Source organism: Pleurodeles waltl, chromosome 4_1 (genome assembly GCF_031143425.1).
Source record: "Pleurodeles waltl isolate 20211129_DDA chromosome 4_1, aPleWal1.hap1.20221129, whole genome shotgun sequence".
Taxonomy (NCBI): domain Eukaryota; kingdom Metazoa; phylum Chordata; class Amphibia; order Caudata; family Salamandridae; genus Pleurodeles; species Pleurodeles waltl.
Window position 1 is genome coordinate 418,845,123 of NC_090442.1, and position 16,229 is coordinate 418,861,351.

Below are 16,229 nucleotides of genomic sequence, written 5' to 3' on the forward strand. Positions count from 1 at the left end.
CAGTGTTTATATGTTGTGTGCTCCGAGTATTTCAAATGAGGGAAACACTTTGCTTCTGCACCTGTGCAATATTATGGATGCTTGTGCTAAGACAAGCAGACCAGTCCATCAGGAGGTGCCCTGGCTGTACACTACAAAGAGGGGGCACACACTCAGGCAGGTGCAATCACTCACTGCACCCACCCTCAGGAGGATCTCTGTTCCCCTTAAATGCGCATGCTGGGTACTGCTTCAACCAAAAAAGGCGGACTGGCTGCTTCAAGCAGCTGGTCTGTATTTCAATAATGCACTGCCTCCAGGCCAGGGCAAGTGTACTGCTGTCCTGGGGGAAGTGCATTGTCAGTAATAGGGCACACTGTCCCTGTTTGTGCACGACAAGCCTAGTTAGAGGTGCTTAGCAGTGCAAATGGAGACTTTGTATCGTATGTAATACAGGCCCATATTGTTATTGGTTTTTGCAGCTTGCAAACCACAAATGTGTGTCTAATCGGCCTGTTTGCAGATGCCTGCTTCATGGTAAGGTTTTCACAACCCCTCCGTACTTCAGACACTAGTGCCCCTCTCTCACTTGCATGTCAGAGTGGACAAAAGCATTAGCTTCTGCAAGGCTTTCACTGCACCTTCCCCGTAGCTCATTAGCTATGTTGTCTGACAGGACTGCTTCGCATATTCACCATTGCAGTTCAAGATTAAAATGTAACATCCGTTAAATACCATTAGCCGGTTCCAAAAGTGAGTTACAACCCAGGAATCCAGTACCTGAAAAGGGCTCTTCCAAATAAAGGAATGGCACACGGATGTCATTTAGGGGGTGGCTTGAGGTCACAGCTGAATTTCTATTACACTGATGCTGAATAATACTTTATTATTCACTTTTAGTGTCTAAAATAAAAGTAAACACCAGGAGCTGCTGGGGTAAGTCGAAACATACTTTTAAATGCATTTTGTGCTCATGCTTTTGAGTGAGAGTGTGTGTGTGAGATAGTGCATGTTTGAGCGTGTTTGTATGTGTGAGCATGTGTGAGGGAACATGAGTGAGAGTCATGAAAGGAATTGGGTGAGAATGAGTGAGACTGCTTGTCAGTAAGTGAGTGTGAGTTAGTCCGAGTGAATGGGAAGGAGTGAGTAGGAGTGACTGCAAGAGTGGATGAGTGAGAATGAATGACCAAGTACGAGTGTGATGGGAGCTTTAAACAGCAAAAGTGAAAATGAATGAGCATGCGCAACAGTGAGTGTAACTGAATGAACATGAGTGAGTCAAAGTGAATAAGATTACATGTAAATTGGTAAGAGTGATTACAAGGGAGTGTAAGAGAGAACATATTAATATGTGAGAGTAAGAGGTAATGTGAGCGTGGATGAATGAGGGAGAATGAATGAGCAAGAGGGAGAATGTATAACGTTATAAGTGAAAGCAAGTAAATCTGAGTGAGGAAACATGAGTGAGTCTGAATAAGAATGAGAGTGAATGCATATCTGATAGAGACTTCTAGTTGCAGATTCCTTACCTATGAATTTCCACATGCGTCAGACTGAATCCGAAGATTTTTCTTCGAGCAGTACCTCAGCGCGCCATCAGGTGGTGTCAGTCAACTCCACGGGCGTCATTGACGTTGTGCTCCCCGTGATGATGTTGCGGTCGTATAGAGCTGCCACCCTGGCTCGCTGACATCAGTTCTTTTCTTTCCACGCCAGCCTACGCGCAGATCCGGAGAAGAGGTACCTCAGTCATTTTTTTACTACGTTAACATTTTTGTCGTATATTTTTGATGAGTTTGTGGATGCGTTGATGGCTGTCCTGCAAGACCGGATTCAAGCCCTGCTACTCCTGTCACCGAACTATGTTGGTGACAGATCCGCACCTCATGTGTTTATGGTGTCTGGAGCGCAATCACGACCCGAAGTCGTGCTCCAAGTGTCGGGCCATGAACCCGAAGGCTTTGAGGGAGCAGTCCCTAAAGCTCATGGCGGCCCGACACTCAACTCCGCGGCGCTCACGGTCCCGTTTGAGAGGAAGGTCTTGAGACCGGCCGCGGGAAGAGCGTCAACGCTCTAGGCCTCCGTCAACGGAGCCTTCTTCTGGGTCGGCTCTGCGCTTCCCAGGAGCCGGAGCCACCCCCGTCCAACTTAAAGAATTTTACAAGGCCATGTGCCTCATTTTTGGGCGGTCCGACCCACCTTCGGAGCCTCCGGGCACAGGTGAGTCGGTTGGGGTCCCCTCGGTTTCAAAACCGTCGGCTTTGGCCTCAGCTCAAGAGGGCCCCTCTGGACCCAATCCCGGATCCGTCCCGATGCCGGTCGTGCCACGGCAACCTTCCCCGGCATCTGGTCAGACGTCGACGCTCCCAACTTCAGCTAGGCCCCAATCGACGTAGACCCCATCCTCATACCCAATGACCCGGAGCCAGAACGACGTTGATTGACGCAGATTCTGTTCTCTATGGGCTCTCCTGGGCCCGTAGTTGATTCAGCCCCTTATTCTTGTGGGTACGGAGATGTCGCTGGACCCTTTAGAATACCAGCCTGACCCCCAAATGGTTTGGGTGTAGGATTTGGGTGATGCCAGTGGTCTAGACACCTCCCCTGACACTGGTATGCTCTCTCCTTCTAGCATGATTATGGAGGAGGGTGCTTCCTACTCTATGGTGGTGAGAAGGGCGGCTGAGGTCCTGGACCTCGAGCTTCCTTCTGTGGAGGTTAGGCCTAACATCCTAACTGATGTGCTTCAGCCAGGGTCTTCCTCTTCCAAGCCCCTTTTACCCTTCAATGAAGCACTGACAGACGTCCTTTTGGGTACCTGGTCCAGACCCAGCACAGGGTCCCCTGTGAATAGGACGATTGCCTGCCGCCATTGTCAGACCCGAAATTCCTGACCCAACACCCCACCCCTGAGAGCATGATCATCCAGGCTTCTTCTTCTTTTTCTTCATCTGGCGCATTCCCTGTCGCACCCCCGGATAGGAAATCAAAAAGACCAGATAATTTGGGAAAGAAGTTATTTTCTTCCAACAGTCTAGCGCTGCGGTCCGTGAACACTGCATGCCTTTTGGGCCACTATTCCCATACTCTCTGGGATACAGTCGCGCAAGTGCTGCCTGCAGTTTCGGAGAGGCTCGGACTGTCCTGTCCCAAGCCGTAACAGATGGGAGGAATGCAGCTAAGTTCATGATTCGTTGTCGACTGTATACGACCGACTCTCTAGGCAGATCGATTGCATCGATGGTGGCATTGAGACACCACGCCTGGCTGAGAACGTCTGGCTTTTTGGGGGATGTCCAGCAATCCTTGATGGACATGTCCTTTGATGGCACACATCTCTTCGGAGACAAGGCAGACTGGGCGCTTGAGTGCTTTAAGGATTCCCGAGCCACGGCCAGGTCCCTTGGCCTCGCACCTGCTCCTAGACCCCAACAGTCCACCTTTCGCCCCTTTTGTGGCTACGGAAGGGCCCCCCAATCGTGTCCTTTCCCCCCTGGCCACAGACCCGCATTCGCTGTTCAGCCTCTGCGTGGCAGTGGACGTGGGATCCCCCGTTCCCGGGGATCAGGGAACCAGCGGGTCGCCCATGCACCCCCACCTCCGCCTCCGCGCCTTCCTAGTCCGCAGGTACATCAGCAGCCAGTAGGTGGCAGGATACGTCATCACCAGCCCCAGTGGGAAGCCATTACCTCGGACAGGTGGGTACTCCAAATTGTCCAAAAGGAGTACTCTCTCCCCTTCGAGACATCTCCTCCAGCCATGCCACCTTCATACAGTCTGATATCGGAGGACCATATGATGCTTCTCCGTGAGGAAGTCCAAGCCCGTTGGCCAAAGGAGCTATAGAGAGGGTTCTGTTGCCATAAGTAGGTCATGGTTGCTATTCCCGCTACTTTTTGGTTCCGAAAAAGGAGAAAGGTCTTCGGCCAAAGGTAAGGAATCTGCAACTAGAATATGTCTCTACCAGATATTTCGTAACCGAAATGAAAGTAAGAGTCTGTGCAAAAGAGTATGAAATATTGAGTACAGGTGAGTGTGAGTGAATAACTATATGTGAAGTGAGCCTGAGTAAATGTGGTGTTGTGCTTGAGAGTCTGCCGTTGGCCATTGTATACCGAAGGTCATTAGTGGCTAATAGACGCACCCATGGCAAAATACGGGTACTTGCATTAAAAAAAAACCAGTTCTTGACATATTGGGTATCCATGTGAAATTGATGGTGCTGGCACACTGGAGCTAATTTGTGTCATAAAGGAGGCTAGCTGTGGTTTAAGGGACGGGGCAACCATATAGAAATGCTGGACATGACATAAAAGAAGTCATTTTTGCATAAAGATCACCCACGGCATGTGGATGAATTAATGGCATATTTCTGGCACAGACTTGTGTGTAATTTTTGCCGTAAGGAGCGACTGGACAAAATGTTGGACTTTGCACATTGGAGGTCATTTTTGACAAATGTGGACTCCAAGTAGAGTCAACTCCTGGGAAGCCTCAATTTTCATTGCCTTGGCTTACCAGGAAAGAAGTTAAGTATTTAATGAGTGGTGCCCTTTCAGAGCCTATGATTTAAGTGGGAATTGTAGTTTAAAATGCCCCCTTGAGCTCCTCCCCTTAAAGTTGTGGGTCACTCGCTTTGCTCATTTGCTACAGCTAATGTAGGTGGTAACTAAAACAGACATTATTTTGTGTAAAAAAATATGATATTAATCAAGCAGTTTGTGGAACTTTAGCAGTAGCAATTATCATGATGTCATCTGGATTAAGATTGTGTGACATCACTTTCTGGTAAGATTCTGTGTCATAGGCCATATGATGTTACTTTTTTTTATTTGATTGAGGTTAAAGGATGTGTGATGTTACTACTGCTTCTGCTGGCATTTTGGTGACTTGACATCCATGCAATTATATGTTGTATTGCACATGGTGGTAACATGAGGTCTGTGATAGGTAAAACTGACTATAACTAGAGTGAAAAAGGGGCACATGCAGCACAGTCTGTGTTTTCTGAGTGAGGTAGTTGTTGAAATTGTTACTAAAGATGATAATTTATTACTTCTATAATATTTGATTTAAATTTGCTGTGTGACTGTTCCTGCTCTTTGCAAATTGACAAGTATACAGGTTAAACATAATTGGACAGTAATACACCTTATGCTTTCATTTGTTCTAGTTATGTGACAGCGCAGAGGAAGGAGTAGATGGTGATAATGTCAATATGTTTGTTGTACACCCAACCACTCCTGCACAGTATTTTCACTTACTACGCAGGCAGATGGTACGAAACTTCAGGAAACCTCTCATCGTGGCTTCTCCCAAAATGCTGCTCAGATACCCGGTAAGTAATAGTTTGGCAACTTTAATGAAAAAGAACATATCTTGGACTATTGATCACAGTTTTTAGTTAACATACTGTTTGAAGAAATATTTACAACTTATTGTGATAAAATGCATTTAGTACCTATGTGTTACTAACATGTTCTTAATCCTGATATTAGTGTGTATAAGATATGGCTGCAAGGTCCCTTGTATGCATATCTAAAACATTATTGCACCATCCCCTAAAGATAAACCGGTAATTGGAGTTTCTGATTGAGACTTCTAGCTGCAGATTCCTCACCTTTTGAATATTCCCCAGGTGCCAGACTGTATCTGGAGACTTTTCAACAGTACCTTTGCGAGCTGGAATGTGGCACAGTGTAGCTGTGCACAGATGCTTTTTCACTTCGAAAGTGATGTGTAGTGCCTACATAGGCACCACTCCTGCGTGCTGACATCACTTCCTTTCTTTATAAGCCACCCAACGTGGACTCGGAGCTCCGGTTGTCTCCCTTCTCCAATGATTTTTCCAGCATATAAGCGATATCACCCCCTCAGACTACAGGTTTTACAACCTGGAAGGACTGTCGCAAGAAGATGCTTGTGACAGATCCCCCACCAGGTTTGTCTGCGGTGTCCGGGTTTGGGTCAGTGGATCTGTGGAGACTGCATTGATGAACCTGAAGGCCATCAGGGAACGCAAGATAAAACTTTGTCACCAAGCACAAGAAGAAGCAGCTTCTGGATCATGCGACGTCCCACTCAAAATCTAAGGCTGGATTCCATTCCTGCTCCCGTTCTTGTAGTCAATGGAGCCACACTAAAAGCTGGTTTTTGTTGCACTCTAAATTTTCTGGTAAGCACAAAAAGCACAACAAATTGAAGCAGAGTCACCGTCCTTCCCCTGACGAACCGTGTGGGCAGCAACCAATCATCCTGTTCTAGCTCTCAAATTCAGATGACTTTGGAGCAGATTCTGCAGCTGGTTCTGACACCACCTAAGTTTTTGGCGCCATCAGCCAGGCCACACCAGATCAAAGAGTCCTGTGCATCTTGCTGTCAGATCTTCAGATCTCTGCCATCTGCCTCTGGTGTGCCTTCATGCCCCACTGAGCCGAGAGGCCTTCCACCTGGACTTTCACTAGTGGGTTTGCCTTCGGCGCCAGCTGGACCATTCATACCACTTCTTCCCTCTGCTCCAGTTCCGTCACCACCCCCGGAGCTCATACCCATGCCATGTCCAGGCACGTCTATGCTGATGTCTACCTCGCCTTGTCTCCGATGCCAAATCAATGCCGGTCTGACTTCGACTGATGTTGCACCCTTTTCTGCTCTTGCATATCCAAAAGGAAGGCAACATTTTTTGCCTTCTCTTTTTGGGACTTAATCTGAAAATTATTATGACCAGGATGATGAGTTCGCTCAGACATATACCCAGGATAATTGGTATGAGGGCTTGCAGGAGGATAGTGGGTTGGATACCTCCCCTGAGACAGCCATTTTCTCCCTGCCCGGCCACAGAAGAATCTGCCTCCTACTCAGTGGTTATGCGTATGGCTGCTAAAGACCTTGACCTCCAGCTTCCTACCATAGAGGTAAAAATAAATGTACTGACTGAGGCCCTGCTACCAGCCCTGACTGCCTTCAAGCCCCTCTGGCCTCTTAATGAGGCTGTGACTGATACCCTTTCAGGAGCTTGGTCAAGCCTTGCAATAGCTCCCCACTTTTAAGAGGCAGATCTCCAAGCCCCGTCACCCTGGTCCCGCCCCCTTACACTCCCTCCCTCATACAGGGGATTAGAGTGAGTGGAGACACGTGGAAAACACCACTACTCATCAGTTTGACTCCGTGTTTGATCCTGTTTGTTAAGTTGTTACGCTCATTCCCTCTTGTACTCAGTGGCACAAGGTCCTCCCTTGTGTACCAGAAGACCTTCTCAGTGTCTTTTCATAGGCTAGTCAAGATGGTCGAGATGCGGCCAAGTCCACAGTTTGTTGTGGCTTAGACACCACCGTCTCCATTGGGCGACCTTTAGGCACCATCATTGACATGTGTGGCTTTGATCACCTCAGTTCTTGGACGATGACCAATCCTTTTTGATGGACATGCTCTTTGATGGGACTCCCCTGTTTGGAGACAAGGCTGACTCTGCTCTTGAACATTTTAGGGCAACCACTCGCTCTCTGGGCCTCTCTACCCAGCCTTGCCAGACTCACCAATCCCACAACTTTGGCGAGGGCATCCCTTACCGCTAGCCTTGCCCGCACCAGCAGGGAACCCAGCAGTATTGCTGGAAAGGTCGAGGTGCCCACCGCCCTAGTGGCCTAGGTCAGGGTGCCGCTTAGTCTGACATGCCCCTCTGCTGCCCAACCTGCCAAACGTCACAGCCACCTGATGGAAGGCAGAACCCACTGATTCTGTCCAGGTTGGCAATCAACCACATTGGACAGGTGGGTCCTACAAATTATTTGAAAAGGGCTACGCCTTAACCTTCCTTTCATCTCTGCTGCACCCTCCACCGTCCACTCAACAACTGATAGAGAACCATCTTTACATTTTGCAGCAGATATTGCAAGCCCTTTTGGCTAAAGGGATTGTGTAGAGGGTGCCAGCATCAAAAGTGGGACATTGTTGTATTCCTGCTGCTACTTTGTGATGCCCAAGAAGGACGGAGGTCTACAGCCTATTGTAGATCTGCTCCCTCTCAATGCCTTCCTCAAGAAGGAAAAATGTAAGTTGGTCACCCTGACTCAGGTTTTGTCTGCCCTCGACCCTGGAGACTCAATAGTGGCATTGAACCTGCAGGATGCCTATTTCCATATTCTTGTCCTACTGGGACATTGATGCTTCTTGCAGTTCGTGGTGGGAGAGGAGCGTTTTCAGTTCAGTGTGCTCCCTGTTGGTCTCACCAGAACCCCTAGTGTTTTCACAAAAGTGATAATAGTGGTGTCAGAACACCTTCAGTAGTCAGAGTGCCAGTCTTCTCCTACTTTGACAACTGGCTGCGTTGAAGGCGGGCTTTCCTCAGGCAGTCAGTGGTGCCTGTCTTCCCCTCACTTGACGGTTGGCTGTTGAAGGCACTCTTGCCCCAAGCTGTTATCAGCCATCTGAGACTGCGGCAAACCTCCTGTCATCTTAGGGGGTCAAACATGCCAAAATCACACCAGATTCTTTCCCAGATGCTTCTTTTCATTGGAGCCATTCTGGAAATGGATTGGTTGTGTACCTTTACCTCGGGAGACAGAGTGAAGGACATTCAGGCTAAGGTCCCGATCTTTCAACCTTGGTCCTGCATTTCAGTGATGTCGACTCTGATGTTGCTGGGGCTGATGGCCTCCAGCATCCTAATGGTCAAGCACGCCAGATGGCATATGTAGGCTCTGCAGTGGGACCTGAAATCCCAGTGGGCCCAACATGAAGGGAACCTCTATGACCAAGTTCAGATTTGGGAGCAGACTATGAAAGATCTTAAGTAGTAGCTAATGGACTGCGATTGGGTCAATGACAGACCCCTCGCTTCTCCTACCCTAGCTGATAGTGGTGACTGATGAGTCTGGGCTAGACAGCTACCTGGAAGAACTGGAAGTTGGAGTCCCGGCTCAACATCATCCTTCCGGAGCTGAGGGCTATCCGCTTGGCTCTGAAAGCCTTCCTGTTGTCCATCAAGCGGGGGTGGTACAGGTACTTAATGACAACACCACCTCCATATGGTATTTTAACACACAGAGTGGGGTGGAGTTACGAACCTTGTTCCAGGAGGTGTTGCGCCTCTGGATATCTCTGGACTGCCAAGGAAACTTCCTGGTGGGAAACTACCGGGCACTCATTGAACACCAGGACAGATGAACTCAGCTGTCTAGCAGATCACAAGTGGCATTTACACCTGGAGATGGTGCAGAGTCTCTTCTTTGAATGGGGAGAAACTTGGCTCAATCGGTTGGCCACCATGGGGAATACCCATTGTCAGCATTTCTGCAGGTTCCGTTTCTATCGCGTCTCTCGTTTGAAGATGTATTCTTCCACAAGTGGAACTCTGGACTCCTGTATGCCTTTCTGCCAGTACCACTCATGCAACGAGTTTTCAAGAAGATCTGAACTGACTGGGCCCAAGTCATCTTAGTGGCTCTGGACTGGGCACAGAGAATATGGTATCTGGAACTCCTGGGCTTGAGCTTCTCCACTTGATCAGGTTGCCCCTCTGGGAGGATCTACTGTTGCAGCAGAAAGGTTGGGTTCTCCACCCAGCCTTCACACTCTACACCTTCGCGTATAGAGATTGAGCACCAGCTGAGTGCCTTCAACATCCCTCTGGAGGTAGTGGATGTCATCTTCGCAGCAAGGAGTTCCTCCACAAAGCCTGTATATGCCTGATGTTGGGACACATTTGTAGTTTGGTGTGGCTCACTCTAAATTGACCTTCTCTAGGCCCAGTTGACTGATGTTCTACTGTTTGTTCTCTACCCTAGCTTGGCAAGGCCTTGATTTAGGCACTGTTAAAGGGTATTTTTCGGGCCTTACGTTTACCAGATTATCCTTCACTATTTAAATCACCGGTTGTGAAGAGATTTTTGAAAGGACTGCAGCATTTGTTTCCCCCTTCTACTTTGGTGATGCCCCAATGGGACCTCAGTCTTGTCCTTATGTTTTTGATGTGCACTCCATTTGAGTCACTCCATAGCTGTCCCTAATGGCCCCTCAACCTCAACACTGTATTCCTGGTCGCCATCACCTAGGCGTGTAGCTCCAGGCTCTCTGTGTTCATCTAACTTGCAACACTTTCTACCCTGATAAGCTGTTTCCGTGTACTAGGGCATCCTTTCTACCAAATGTTTTGATGCTGTTCTATTTGCTCCAAACCATCATCCTGCCTGCATTCTATGCTCCACCTCACCCCTCTAAGTAGGAGGAGGAGGAACTCCACCATTTGGGTCTGAAAGAGTGGTAAACTTCTACAGTGATTGCACCAAAGACCACAAGCTGGATAAACAGATCTTTGTGGGGTTCGCTAGAGAAAAAGAAAGGCAAAGCTGTGCAAAAGCATTCCATCTCCCACTGGATAGTGCTCTGTATTAAAATAGGCTATGCATTGGTGAAGATGCAGGCCTCAAGAAGAATTGCGAGCCCTTTCCGCCAAGGTTAAAGCTGCTACCCCTGCGTTAGCACACGGAGTCCCCGTCCTAGATATCTGCCAAACAGCTACATGGGCGTCTTTCCATATGTTCATGAAGCACTATGGTCTGGACAGCCAAGTCCTCCGGGAAGGGCTCTATGCGCGATCAGTCCTGCAGGCACTTTATAGTTTGAGTCCATTAATAGCCACCTCCTGTTCAGTATTGTTTTGGTATCTATTCAAAAGATAAGAAATCTGCTGGTAGAAATCTCTATCATTAGAACAAGTTACTTACGTTTGGTAAAGCTTTTTCTTGTAGAGACTCTCTATAGCTGCAGATTCCTCACCGAACCGCCCATTCTCTCATCTTCTACCCATTAATAAGATCTCAAGTTAGGAATATGCATACTGTTCTGTCAGTGTGCTTTTGGTAAACAGCATCTGAAGACGTGGACAGTCTTATAAGCACCTCATGTCATTGGCACCTATTTAGGATCTACATGTTACTTCCAGAGCAAAATGCCATCAGTGTGAAACCTTCCAGTGCACAGAGGTACTGCTGGAAGATTTTCCAGATCCAGTCTGACACCTGTTTTATCTTCAAAAGGTGAGGAATCTGTGGGTAGATAGTCTCTACCAGAAAGAGTATTACCAAAGGTAAATAGCTTGTACTTCTGGTGACAATGTGTATGTATTTTCACTGCCTGTTACAGTCCCGCACTTTTAGATTACTTGAATGAAACTAGAATATATTGTTGACAAGGTGGCTGCCAGTCTTTGGGTTGAGGATCTGTAAAGTGGTGATGTAGGAATATGACTATCTTCAAGGATGCAGTACATAGGAGATAGATTTAGAGTGGGTACCATAAAATGATGAGGCATTGCGCTATATGAATATGGCAATGGGCAGCAAAAGCAGGGTAGAGAGGATTCATCGTTTGATTGCTAATGTGAAACAATTGTTGTTAATTACCATACATACAATTGTATCTCTAAGTAGTGCACAAAGTGATTGGTAAATAAGAGAGGTGGCTTTAAACAAGTACAAACTTGAGTTTAAATGATGATTAATAAGCTGATCACTAGTTTATTACCAGCACATCACCATATATTGATCTGTTCCCTAAGGAGAATTTAATTATAATAGAACCAAGAGGGTGGGGCAAGGTGGAAGATTAAAAATAGGTATGGAGGTACACAATGAGGGTAGGCTAGTGGCAAAGTGATGTTAAATATTGTACCAGATCTGGCTGAACTGAGTATATATATATATATATACTTGAAAACCCAAAGGTCACTGGGACGTTATTGTTATGCTCACATTTCAAACGTACAAAACCATAGAAATTCAGCAGTTATAGAGTTAATTCAAGTAAGTATAACTTGTGCCCCATGGCGACTATAACTCGCACCTCCTCCTTGTACAGTTTCTTCTTCAATAATTTTATTGCAAATGCTGCAGTGATAATTTCAGTGATGCCATAGAAGATGTCATGACTTACGTAAAATATGGGGTAATTAGTGGTGCATGTTGAGGGCGCGCAGTCGTGCAGCTTCGTACATAGTGTTCTCACTTTTGTCATCATACTTCATAATTTATAACTCATGCCTTCTCAATGCACTGGTTATACTGTCGCGTAGGCTCTCATTATTCAAATGAGGCTACCGGATTTTGAGTGGCAGAATCACCCGCGGTGTGGGAGACTAACCCACTGCGGGTGACACCTGTCGCTCCAGTACAGGTTTTGCTCCGGCTAACTAGCAGTGCCTCATCTCTACCCAAGGATAGGGATGACTGGGCAGGCGAGCGCATGACATGCTTGGTTTCTTAGGGAAGCCGTGGTCACTCAGGTCTCATCCGTTTCTCTCAGTTACATTTAGTCTCATATATAAATGACAAATGGAGGCAGTATATGTTTCAATAATGATTTTAATAAAACAACTGCATCTTAGATAGCAAAGCGTGAGCTGCAATAACCAGGACAACACAGCATGACAGTATTAAAATGGGACAAGGAGAGTGAAGCACAGAAATAACACTTTCATGTTGTCACTATGGTCAATAGACTAACTCCTATCTAGGCTATAATAGAGCACAGCATTTTAAGCTCTAATTCTGCCTTTCATGTTCCCCTGGGAAAGCATCATCCCCATACCTGAGCAAAGGCCTGCCGTCTGCGTTAGCATCTGTAGTGAAGCATTCGGCAATCAGCTTACAGTCGTGGTTCTCTGGCTGGAATCTCCCTCTAACGTGTAAGGGACAAGGAAGTGTTTTTTATAACACAACTGATGTTCTGAGAAAATGTCCCTACGTAAGGATGTGTGTTTTCTACGAATGTTGGAGACTAAACTTCTACCACATTCACTGGCAATGTACCGGGCTGTAGCCTTGGAAGAAGCACGGAGTGATCAAGAATGTCTTGTTTGCGAACAGAGTGCTGGCCTAGGCAAAAACAGTTAGATAATCAGAAAATAAAACAAGACCATAAAAGTGTCTATTGTAACAATAATAAAATAAAGCTGAATAAATTATATCTAGGTTAAGGTGCACAGCGGCTTGGCCTAGGGTGTTAAAATAATATGCATGGAGCTATAGCTAAATTGTCTACACAACAATAGTCTTCCATAATGTAATTGAAATTATAATAGTATTTATATACTGCTTACTACCCCTGACGAGGCGTCGAAGTGCTTTTCGGCGAGTAGCACACTACTCCAGAACCCAAGAGGAATAAGTAGTGGTTTAGTATAGGGAAATATGAGTTCAGTTTTAGTATTTTTATGAGTTAATTTGAGCAGAGGATATTTGAGTTTATTAGTTGGATTGACTAGAGTAATGGAGGGATTAAGGAGAGAAGAATCCAGAAGTGTTAATTGCAAGTTTATAGTAATAGTATGAGACTTGGGATGAGTAAAGAAGAGCTGGAGGGAAGAGTCTGTCGAAAGGGTTAGGGAGATCATAGTAGCAGGAGGGGTTTTGGATGAGTCAAAGGTGAGATAAATGAGGGAGAATTTAGTAGGATTGTTTGGGAGATCATGGTAGTAAAGTGAGGTTTGGGTGAGCTTGATATGGAAGAGAAGGGAAGAGCTTAGGCAGGGATATGTTTGGAGATGAAAGTAGTAGAATGGGTTTTGGATGAGTCAGAGTGGGAATGGAGGATAGATTGATAGAGACATGTCATATGGTGAAGGGTAGACAAGGTAAAGCTTAGAAGAGAGTAAAATTATATTATTTATATTTAATATAATATATATACACATATATATATATATATATATATATATATATACACTTTTTTATCATTATTTTATTTTTCTTTAATTTATTGTTATTTTTTTTATTTTTTTACTTTATAATTTGAATTTTATTTATAGATTATATTTATTTGTATTTCTACACATACAAACATATAGATATATTCACATACATACAGGGAGTGCAGAATTATTAGGCAAGTTGTATTTTTGAGGATTAATTTTATTATTGAACAACAACCATGTTCTCAATGAACCCAAAAAACTCATTAATATCAAAGCTGAATATTTTTGGAAGTAGTTTTTAGTTTGTTTTCAGTTTTAGCTATGTTAGGGGGATATCTGTGTGTGCAGGTGACTATTACTGTGCATAATTATTAGGCAACTTAACAACAACAAAATATATACCCATTTCAATTATTTATTATTACCAGTGAAACCAATATAACATCTCAACATTCACAAATATACATTTCTGACATTCAAAAACAAAACAAAAACAAATCAGTGACCAATATAGCCACCTTTCTTTGCAAGGACACTCAAAAGCCTGCCATCCATGGATTCTGTCAGTGTTTTGATCTGTTCACCATCAACATTGCGTGCAGCAGCAACCACAGCCTCCCAGACACTGTTCAGAGAGGTGTACTGTTTTCCCTCCTTGTAAATCTCACATTTGATGATGGACCACAGGTTCTCAATGGGGTTCAGATCAGGTGAACAAGGAGGCCATGTCATTAGATTTCCTTCTTTTATACCCTTTCTTGCCAGCCACGCTGTGGAGTACTTGGACGCGTGTGATGGAGCATTGTCCTGCATGAAAATCATGTTTTTCTTGAAGGATGCAGACTTCTTCCTGTACCACTGCTTGAAGAAGGTGTCTTCCAGGAACTGGCAGTAGGACTGGGAGTTGAGCTTGACTCCATCCTCAACCCGAAAAGGCCTCACAAGCTCATCTTTGATGATACCAGCCCAAACCAGTACTCCACCTCCACCTTGCTGGCGTCTGAGTCGGACTGGAGCTCTCTGCCCTTTACCAATCCAGCCACGGGCCCATCCATCTGGCCCATCAAGACTCACTCTCATTTCATCAGTCCATAAAACCTTAGAAAAATCAGTCTTGAGATATTTATTGGCCCAGTCTTGACTTTTCAGCTTGTGTGTCTTGTTCAGTGGTGGTCGTCTTTCAGCCTTTCTTACCTTGGCCATGTCTCTGAGTATTGCACACCTTGTGCTTTTGGGCACTCCAGTGATGTTGCAGCTCTGAAATATGGCCAAACTGGTGGCAAGTGGCATCGTGGCAGCTGCACGCTTGACTTTTCTCAGTTCATGGGCAGTTATTTTGCGCCTTGGTTTTTCCACACGCTTCTTGCGACCCTGTTGACTATTTTGAATGAAACGCTTGATTTTTCGATGATCACGCTTCAGAAGCTTTGCAATTTTAAGAGTGCTGCATCCCTCTGCAAGATATCTCACTATTTTTGACTTTTCGGAGCCTGTCAAGTCCTTCTTTTGACCCATTTTGCCAAAGGAAAGGAAGTTGCCTAATAATTATGCACACCTGATATAGGGTGTTGATGTCATTAGACCACACCCCTTCTCATTACAGAGATGCACATCACCTAATATGCTTAATTGGTACTAGGCTTTCGAGCCTATACAGCTTGGAGTAAGACAACATGCATAAAGAGGATGATGTGGTCAAAATACTCATTTGCCTAATAATTCTGCACTCCCTGTATGTAATCGTGAATAAATATACATTTGTTAAACAGGTTTAAAGAGTATGTGTATAATTTATTGTTATGACATAGTAGCGATACATATTTCCTAAAGAACTATACATATCTAGAATATACACATATATAAAATATTTATCAACATCATATGACATAACACATACTATGTGAAAACATATCTTTTATAACAACATTTATGACATCTCAATTGAGATGATTTTTTTAGACCACAGTGCATGGTAGAATTGTGAGTTATAGTTTACATACTTTGGCGAATGGAGTAATAACACTGTACGAAGCTGCATGACTTATAGTAATTTCAAGGTAGTGTGTTAAATTGCAATGTAAGGTATAAGTAACACTGTACATAGGTGGGCAACTTTATAGTAATGTGAAAGTGGTGTGTAAATTGTAAATGAAAGTTATAACTATAACTTTAGAATTTGTAATGTTTGTGTTGTTTAAGTATGGTTTGTATGGTAAAAATATATATCACTTTTTCCTAACTATAACTTATCTGTAACCTCAGTGTTTTCATGGAATTTCAATGTTTTTTTTATTTTTAATAAAAATGTGTTTCAAATCGTAGTATTGAGTGTTATTTATTAAGGTATGATTTGTTGTTGTTCTTTTTGTGTTGCATTTTCGCCCTAAGTGGGAAGGGTATGCTTGCTGTGCCAACGGTTTCGAGTTAGCCTGGTTGATGAGGGATGATACCCTGAAACTGGTCCCAGGGTGCTTGTTTTCCTGTCCAGGGAGGGCCTGGCAGTTCGGACTGGACTGTTCCCATTAGGAGCAGGGCCAAGGCTGATCTGCATATGGCTGCG

The 16,229-nt window shown here is 45.0% G+C and overlaps 1 protein-coding gene across 1 annotated transcript in view; it reads left to right on the forward strand.

The window, feature by feature from the left end:
• DHTKD1 (dehydrogenase E1 and transketolase domain containing 1) overlaps positions 1–16,229 on the forward strand; it is an 871,206-nt gene that overhangs the window by 659,325 nt on the left and 195,652 nt on the right. Inside the window, exon 13 of the mRNA XM_069228664.1 lies at positions 5,153–5,317. Within this exon, the coding sequence (XP_069084765.1) occupies positions 5,153–5,317 (165 nt within the window). The remainder of the gene's footprint in view (positions 1–5,152; positions 5,318–16,229) is intronic.